The following is a 9,422-nucleotide window of genomic DNA, read 5'->3' as shown; positions in this document are numbered from 1 at the left end:
CTGAACCATTCTTGTTATGGCAGGCAGCAGCCCGAGACTTGCAGGGAGAGGTGGTGTTTCCCTGACTCCTCACGGGATGGATCCTGCCCTGGAGAGTGGAGCTGACGGACTCTGAGTGAGGGCTATCCTTGCCTTTACACCTGCATAGCTCTGTAAGAATGAGATCTGCCTTCCTGCCCTTCTTGGGACTTAAGAATGCAAAGATTTTGCAGCAGTCCCTGTGGTGTCCCCATCTAACAGGGAACCAGCCCATCCACACCAGCATGGTCTCAAACCCAGTGGTACAGACACTCATGACATTAGAGGCTGAGTTAGAGCATATTTGCAGCAGTTTCTTACCTGTCCTGTGTCCCGAGAGAGCCCAGGTGGGCATTTGGCATGCAGTAGTTGGGAGAGTTGATGAGATAAACCAGATCCATCTCTTTCACTGGCCTGACCTCCATTTCTTTGGGTATCAGTTGCTTCCTGAGCCCTACGAGCCGGTGGGTCACCTTGATGGCTGCCAGGTACTTGGACTTGAGGTCAGAGGCGATTTCATCCAGGTTTGGCAGTCCCTTCCAACAGGTCTTCACTGAACAGGAGCCTGAAACACCGTGGCATTTACACTTGGTATCCAGGGAGTCACTCAGCACCTGCACAGGACAGGAAAACAGATGAATTTGCTTCTGCTTTCTCGGTTCCCACCCTACCAATTGATTTACAAGAGCATCCATGGGGAGTTTCAAGAGATGAAAGAGCTCAGCTGCTTATTAGCAGCCTTAAACAAATACAATAAGGCAATCAAGAACTCAGCCCTGCTTCATTCCCCCTGTGGTAAGAACCTAACCCTTGGGGAGCTCCTGGCTGGAGCTTGCAGTGGGGCTGGTGGCTTCCCAAGCCAACATGGGTGCAGGATAACCATACGAGTGCCTAAAAGCACAAAACCCCTCAGTTCTGAGCAGGGCTGAGGAGCTCAGCCAGAGCATGGCAGGATGGGCCTCTGGTCCCATGAGAAGGGCGGAAAGAAGTACTGGAATTGCTAGTGTGAAGTGGCAAAAACTTTGCCCTAGTTGTGGAAAGGGTGCAGGGATGTTTGGGGAGGGGTAGCAGTGAGGTGTGTCTCTGCAAACATATTTAACTCCATTTTAACCTTTTGTTTGCTTCCTGACTTTAAGGATAGCATCCCAACAGCCTGGCTGGAGCCTCCCTCCTTACATTAGGCACCTCTGCCCCCCAGGCTGGAGCAAGGGTTGTGGGCATCATACCTACCTGTCGGCCCACCGCGTTGTTATGCAGATTCATGGCCTTCAGCGCCTGTGTCCCCATCTTGCTGGATTTCAAGGGACTGTCAGCAAAAGCGGCACCAAGCTGGAGGCCGTAGTGAAGGTTGTCCCCGCAGCCACCCCATCTGAAGTCCGGCCCTGGGACCTCGGAGGGGACGGAGCCACAGGAGCAGAGAGGGAGCTCTCCTGAGGTGCAGGCCTGGGCAATGGAGTGCGTGACGGCCGCAGCAGCCAGGGCATAGACAAAGGCAGATTCCCGGGTCCCTGGGAAGAAGAGGGGGAGATGTCCTTCCTCCTTGCCCAGCCAAACACTCCTCACAATACAAGCAATTTGTTTTGTTTGGTTTTTTTTCCTTGCAACATGATAATAACAAATTCCAGCACTTTTCTTACCGTCTTTTTAACCTGTGCCATCTATCATATTATACTCTCAGTATACAGCCTGTGTCCCCACCTCTTCCCCCTGCTTTTTTTGAGCCTCTAACAGCTGTTTTTGTTTGTAATGGAAGTTACTGTCTGTCATCTCCTGCAGACCTAAGTTGCACATCGGTTGCACTACGCATATTGTAACGGCAGCAAGTTTCTCCAGAACTGACACCCATCCTCTGAACAGCAGTGCTGCACGTTAAAGCACTGCCTGCCTGCAAAGCGACATGGGACAGGAAGAGGAGCACGAACGCAATGGATAAAGCATCCTTTACCTTTCAGCAGGTCAGGGCCAAAGCTGGGGGCACGTTGGACGGAGGAGCAGTTCCACCTCATGTCCGCAAAGGTCTTTTGGCAGACGCTTTTGGTCTGGTGGGCGGCCCGGACGATGCTGTGCATGACCTCCAGGTTCCTCCGGCACATCTGGATCTGGTCAGGCACCAGCCCGGCGAGCAGCCGGCAGTGGTGGCTTTCGTTCCAGGTCACCCCGCTGCTGCTCTCCGTCAGCCTGCTGTGGGGAGAGGACGGGTGTCAGCGAGGAGCGACCCCTCTGGGGACCCAGATAGAGAGGGGGAGCCACAAAGTGGGGCACCGGGAAGGGGTGCATCCCCCCACTCCGGGAGCATTACTCACAGGGGGGGAGCCACAAAGTGGGGCACCAGGAAGGGGTGCATCCCCCCACTCCGAGAGCATTACTCACAGCCACTGGATGCCCACGGAGAGCCCCAGCTGGCAGAGCAGCGCGGCGGTGGCGATGGAGCGGCCCATGGCCGGACTGAGGCCCGGACCAAGGCTGGGGCCGCTCGGCGCCGCCATCCCCTTTTATAGCCGTGGGCGGCGCGGTCCTTTACCCCCTGGGGAGGGGAACAAAGGCAGTTTCGGTGCCTTTCACAGCGGGTTAGGGCCGCGGAGGGGGGGTGAAGGGGGGTTACAGTTGTTATTAGCAGCGGCCATCCCCAAACCAGCACCTGGGAAGCGATGAAGGGATGATGGGCTGCAGGATGGAGCAGCTGTGCACGATGGGGAGCTGGGATGGTCGGGTCTGGCATGTCATCCCAAGACCCCTTCGTGCCCCCACAAGGCATAGAGATGCTGCACACAACAGGCTCCAACACCAGAGCTGTGAGGTCTCCACCTTGGGCATCTTCAGGAGAGCCATGGGCTCACAAAGCATTTACATGGCTCTGCTCAGCAGCTAAAAACTCATCCCTGTAACAGCCTGGCAGGAATCAGAAAGGAAGGACATTAGCAAAGAACAGAAGGGGGTTGATATTCTGACTTTTTTTCTTATTTTCTTTGCAAGAAACTTTAAAAGATATTTTTTTGACTCAGAAAGAGTGAAAGTCTCAGTCATCTGCCTCCTCTGCTCCTGAACCCTCATAAGGACAAGTGAGGACTCTGCAATAACCATGGCTCCAGATGTATGTGTGTCACTCAAGGGTGTGGCCCCTGGTCTCACCAGCCTAGAGAGGACCCAGCCAAGGGATGTGCTGGGACTGAAGCTTGTTGAATGTGGGGAAATCCTGCCCCTGGACACTGGCTGCAGCCTCAGGCCCTTTTCTTACAGACAAACCATCTTGCTGATCCATCATCTCCGGGCATCAGCAGCTGCAAATAGGTTTTGTAACTGCAGAGGAGGGTGAGTGGAAGGGGACATGTGGAAGGGCTCTCCACATGCAGCCCACAGCGTTTCAAAGTAACTGAGTTAAAGCAACCGCTCCCTGCTGCAGGAAGGTGCTGGGCTGCAGTGCAAGGGCTCCCTCTGCCACACTCTGCTCTACAGCCCTGCCCATGCAAACTTGAGAAACAGCCCCAAAACTGAATGTACCCATTAGAAAACATGTGGTCAGAGCAGGATTGAATTCAGCATGGGGCTGTCTTTAGCTTGTCAGTGCTGCAAACCCCAGTCCATAGTTGACATGGGGGTTTCTGTTGCCTTCAGCACCCCAAAGTGCACAGCAGGCAGGAAAGGCAGCAAACGGACTTTACTTTGACTTTTTTGCTGGGTTTTCCAGATCAGGACTAATGCTTTGATGTGTATTGCTGATTCCAGGCTCCTGAAAACAGCATAACCACCTTCCACAGCAATTTGCCTTTCTAGGCCGAGAAAAATGAGCTTGAAGTCCACTGGCTGTCTCACAGACAGCCTGAGAGGAGTTTGCCTGGTGCTGCGGACTGACCATGTGCACGTCCATCAGCCAGCACTGGGCACAGGTATCACTGCAGAAGTGCCCATTTCATTGCAGGGACCAGATTACAGCCAGCAGCAATGATGCAGCCATGAAAACGGTGCCTGCTTGGACAGGGGCTGGTTTGGTGTGACATTTCCATGGCTCACACATGCTTGTCACAAGGTGTTTTGTTTTTTTTTCCCCTGAATCTTTCCCCTCTGTAAGTAGAAAAACAGAAGTGTAGCCTTGCTGCTGTGGAGACCTGCAGGAACCAGGTAGGCTCGTATTTTCCCACAGTGGGAGAGACAAGTTCAACTGACACCAGCTTTTTTTTGGAAACTGGTTGAAGACCTCTACTTTGGGTTTTCACTTTCTTCCTCACTGTGCAACTTCCTCTCTCACTGGAAGGTGATTTCCCTTTACAGGCTATCACTGGGTGGCTGGTTTGTATCCCCCCATGACCTCCCTTTGACTTGCTATCATGTGCACCGAAACTAGGACACACAGCTTGAGTTGCTGACCTTCACAAACGACTCCCTTGGGATGAAAAGGCCAAGGTGCATTGTGCAGAAGCAATGGCCCATAAGGAAGGGTCCTGCTAGGAAAGCGCTGAGGTCACTCCCAAATCCCAAGCAGGGTTACAAGGGGCTTAATTAAAGGACAGAGAGGAAAGAAAGAGACGTTGTATTCGGTGTCCCTGGAATCGGCTGTCTCTGATCCCATACACTTTCCTCTCCCTGATACCCGTGGGCTGGCACCAAAGGGCTCTGAAGTTACAGCAAGCTCTTGTCAGCTGAGGAATGATTTTTATTTCAGCGGGAAGAAGAAAGATACAGGATACAAGAAAATTTGCTGAATTGCTTGTCGGGGTGCACAGCTTGGATGTCGCTGCAGAGGGCACATGGAGGCCAGCAAGCATCATTCATGGATGGGCTGAACATTGGCACTTTTGGGCTGGGCTTTTTTAGGGCAAAAGGAGCCTTTTCTCACTGCAATCTGCATTTAGAAAACTGTCCCTGAGTATTTCAGGGTGGGAAATGCTTTCCCAGCTGCAGAAAGCAGAATCCCTTTTGGACAAGTCAAGGAATAACCCAAGTCTATATTCCCTAAACACCAAACCCCACATTTTGGTTTCCATCTCTAAAACGAGGACTAAGCTGATTAAAATAACAACAATCTGCCTCTTTTTATGGGCTAAGGTAGCAGTGAGCGTGCCCTCTCCCGTAGCACTTGCTGCTCCCAGCCACTGCAGACCAAGCATCCACACAGAGTCCTCCATCACCTGTGGGACATCAGGGCAGGTCCTGCCCAACTGCTGCCCCCAATTTTCACAATGCAATTAACTTTTTTTTTATTAATGTCACCCTTAGGTGTTGCCCATGAAACAACTCTTTCTCATTGAACTGCACTTGGCCTTGGAGTACTTGTGGCAAAATCCACAAACCGGTTTGAGACACAAGTGTGTGCGAGGGATTGGAGCTGCATCGTGCCATATAGAAAAAGCCAGCCAGAACTCATGGGGAAAGCTCTCACCCCTACCCAGCTCACATCTCTCATATGACCTGTTTGAAAGACTTAATACCTACACTGATTCTGAGCTTTGAGACAGCCCCACTGCACCCTCCAAGGGCCAAAACTCACCAGTGCTGTAGGACGGGAGACAATTTTCTCTGTTTTCTATGAGCCCCAGGATCTTCAGCTCAACTCAGCTGCTCCCTCTACAGCCCAATGTCTCCAGTGGCACCTGGGGCCTGGTACTGCCATCCTGCAGAAGATCAAACTCTCTCTGGCTCCAATCTCAGGTGTCACACAGGAGAGATGAACCTGGCCTCTGAGCCTGGTCTGCTTCCACTGAGGGCTCTGCAAGGGGAGACAGTCCCTGTTAAGTCCCTGTCATGATGGATTTTGCTTATACCAATCACAGGAGCCTGAGGGTTGAGGTAGAAAAGCCCCATGAGGCAGCACCTGGTGTTGGGACCAGATGTCGGTGCTGTGTGGGACAGGGGAACAACACCCTGGGCGCCTGGGGCCCTGCTGTATGACCAACAGCTTGGTGCTGCAAGACTTCTTAGGGCCTGGGATAAAGCTGGGATTCTTTGTCATGAAGTCATCAATTGTGCTTGCTGAGAGACCAAAGTCAGATTGGTCTCAATACAGCAACATAGTTCACTCAAAACAGTTCACTTTTCACCTTTCTTGACTTTGTTTGGTCCTGCTGGTACTCACTGGAAGTCCCTGATATTTCTTTGACATCTCACCTTCTCAACCATGGCTTTTGCAGATCCTTCTACCTTGACTCGCAATCAGATATTGTGTCCACACTTCTCCCTTGTGCTCGCTCAAGTGCTCCTCTCACTCTAACCCCAAGAATTTTGATGTTATGAAAGCATATTCTCTGTAAATTCCCTTTTCAGCCTTGGGGAATGTAGAAATGCCTTGGGCCCCAAGGGGGACATCGTGGGGAAATCTGAATAACTTCTGGAGAAATTAGGAATTTTCTGATCAGGAAAAAGCGGGTTTTGTCAGAGTTGGGAGGTGCCTGGGTCCTTTTTTGGCCATCATGTGCCCACTGGGCAGACGGAGGGCAGCGGCTCACCAAGAATGTGCAAGGCAGGAATTGCCAAGCTAAGGCAATCTTGTGTGCTGAGCATGTCGAACCAGATACCTCCTTCTCCAGACTCCAGCCAGAGGGATGTAGGGGCTTCAGTGGCTTCCAGTTCCTCCCAGTTACAGTCACTCTGCCCTGGACTCCCTTGCAGCAGGTGTCTTGCATCCGTTCTGCTCCAAAGTGTCCCAGTGCCACATCTCTGCTGAGGGATGAGGAGAACGGCTGTTCTCCCCCAGACAGGACTTTGGAACCCCTTGTTGAACAACCCTCTCCTCACTGTCCATGCTGTGTGGCATTCACACCACCAGCACCTGCCATGGCTGAGCTTCAGGAGATGGACATCAGGGACACCCGACCACCTGGGTGAGATGTGGAGCATCCTCCTGCCATTGCCTGAGCTGTTCAGTTCAAAGAGGGGTCTCAGTGGAGTTGGAGGTTCCAAACTAAAATGGGCCCATCCCTGGCACAAGGGGCTGACCCATTCACTGCTCATTGTCAGGCCAAGAAAGAAGAGGGGATATTGCCACCTTCTGGCCAGTGGTTTTGCTTTTAAGGGCCACCATCTTCCCTTTGGGTCCCAGGAGAACCTGCTTTCACCACGCTCCTGCCTGCCTTGTTGGTGCTGGCAAGTCTCCTGTTGCAGCAAGCCCCTTCTTTCCCCTCTGAACCATATTGCTTTCAGGCAAACTCCTCAAGATGTGGATAGCGTCATAGTCTGGGAGCTGGAGGATCTCAAATGGGTTCCCATAGCCAGTGCACACTGGAGTTGGAAGCTGAGATCCCAGAGGTTCGGAAGGAGCTATGAGCAACAGTCACCAAAGCTGATGGAGAGCAGGAATCATAGAATGGTTTTGGTTGGAAAAGACCTTTAAGATCATAGAGTCCAACCACCAATGCAGTGAGGACACAGCGAGGATGGTTTGGCAGGTGGAGGCACCCCATAGCTTCATGGGAGCTGGGACCGACGATTGGTACTGGGGCAGAGGGGCTTAGTATCATCCTGTTCCCTTCCTTTGGGACATGAGGGCACTGTGAGAGCTGGACAAGGACATGAGGAGCCAGTGCCAACTCAGAGAACAGTGTCCAGCGATTTCTGACGCTGATCTCCTACTCAGGCCTGCTGCCTCTTACAAAAGGTGATTTTTACCAATCCTTTTACACAGAAAAGTTTCACAATGACTGAGTAGTAGGGGAAAAAAGGCTTCCTTTTAAAGCAAAAGCAATCCTTCGTTTGATGTAAATTCCTCTTCTTAACTCAATCCTTGAAACAACCATAGGGTAAGTGCTAAAAATACATCTTCCTCTTCCATGTTGGGCTCTCTCTTGGGGAAGGAGGAGGGCAGGAGGGGATTACCAGTGCAGGAAAAAGGCTTCCCTTCCCCAGGCTGCCTCTATGGGGAGAAAGTGCAGCCAGGGATTCGTCTATGGGCACTGAGCAGAGAGAAAAGGGCAGAGGGGAGCAGGAGAGGAGCCAGGAGGGACATTGGAAAGTGTCACCTCCCCTCCACCCCAGCTGCCTGCCTGCCTGGTGTTGGCTGCCCTGGGAACACAGGCAGGAGGGGTCAGCTCAAGGAGGAGCTCGCAGGAGGACGAGGAGAAGACCTGTTGCTGGACTGATGATGTGTGACACAAAATTGTAAGCACGTGGGGACCTCTCCCCGTGTACCATCTCGGCTTGCAGCAGCTTGCGGCTTCCAGGCTCAGGAGACGCAGCTCCATACGAGGACCTTCCAGGGATTCCCCTGCCATCAAAGTGCCCCATGTCCCCTCAAGATCCCGATGACCTCGATGCTCTCCACCCCATGCTCAGTCACCATCTGACCACGCGAGGAGCCACATACGTTTGCCTGGGAGGCTGCGACAGTGCCGGGTTGTGGTGATGCAGACGGCGGTGACATGCCGTCATGTGGCACTGACGTCTCGGCGAGGAGTGGGGTTGTGCTCCCTGGCCAGCTCCCATCACATCCCAGAAGTTGTGGGCAGGGTCCCTGCTGTGGGCGGGCACCAGGGATCATCCTGTCTCCTCCAGAGGCTGGGGACGCTGGTGAGAGCCACTCTGGGTGTCAGATGACTGTCCTGCCGCAGAGGGCTGCTTTCCTTTAGCAAAACCCTTATCCTTCCTCTTTCCGATGCAGCGGTGGAGTCAGTGACCTCACCACAGGACGGATACTGAGAAGCAGGCTGGGGGTGGTGGGGACCTTCAAGGACTTGCCTCTACCAGCTGATCTCTACAGCTGCTCACACATGATTATGCCCTCCAGCATCACCGGGCCCCACGGCTTCACTTCTGTCACCGCAAATGCCTAGAGAAGTCTCAAAGCTGAGGCTTGTGGGTCTGCAGCTACTTGTGGGTCCCAGCCATAAGGATATGAAGCATCTGGTGACACTTCATGAGCTGCAGGGACCAGGGCTGCACACGGCCATGGCAGCTTCCCATTGCAGGCAGCACGCACCAAAGCAACCCGGAGCAGTCTCTGCAGCACGCCCTGTCCCCATGGCCCCGGGACAGCTGTGCTGAGGGATCCAGCTGCAGAACATCTGTCATCATCTGCAGTCCCCCCACCCCAGCAAGCAATGCTGCAGAAGGCGGTCCAGGGCATTACAATGCAGGGGAGATGTTTGGAGCTGCGTTCCTCATCTGCTCCCTGCCAGAGGCTCCTCTTGGTGAAGGTCTGCGTGCTGGAGGACTGGTGGCAGGTCCCAGCCTGGCTGGAACCCCACCAGAGAGGAAGAAAGTGTCATGAATAACATGCCTGACCTCCTGAATGGGGCCAGAGATAGCTGCCAGGGGAGTTTTGTTGAGTCACGCAGAAGAGGCCGTGGCAGTGAGTGATAATGGAAAGCAGCGGTGGCACAGCCCTACGAATGGCAGGGACAGGCGGTTTGGTGTCCTGGAGGTGACACATGGGGATGAGCCACTGCCATCAGCCTCCTGTCCCACCCCAAAGCTGCAGA

At 53.3% G+C, this 9,422-nt stretch overlaps 1 protein-coding gene across 1 annotated transcript in view; it reads right to left on the bottom strand.

Annotated features, from left to right (window-relative positions):
* Positions 1-2,456, bottom strand: part of LOC104546920 (protein Wnt-11b-like) — a 3,084-nt gene extending 628 nt beyond the window's left edge. Inside the window, exons 1-4 of the mRNA XM_010192430.1 lie at positions 2,389-2,456; positions 1,964-2,199; positions 1,249-1,526; positions 340-632 (exon numbers count right to left, since the gene is read on the bottom strand). Coding sequence (XP_010190732.1) covers positions 340-632; positions 1,249-1,526; positions 1,964-2,199; positions 2,389-2,456 — 875 coding nt within the window. The remainder of the gene's footprint in view (positions 1-339; positions 633-1,248; positions 1,527-1,963; positions 2,200-2,388) is intronic.
* Between the last annotated feature and the right edge of the window lie 6,966 nt (positions 2,457-9,422).

Source organism: Mesitornis unicolor, unplaced genomic scaffold (assembly GCF_000695765.1).
Source record: "Mesitornis unicolor isolate BGI_N332 unplaced genomic scaffold, ASM69576v1 scaffold21449, whole genome shotgun sequence".
Lineage (NCBI taxonomy): Eukaryota > Metazoa > Chordata > Aves > Mesitornithiformes > Mesitornithidae > Mesitornis > Mesitornis unicolor.
The sequence above is the reverse complement of the archived record's forward strand: the minus strand, read 5'-3'. Positions and strand labels throughout refer to the sequence as shown.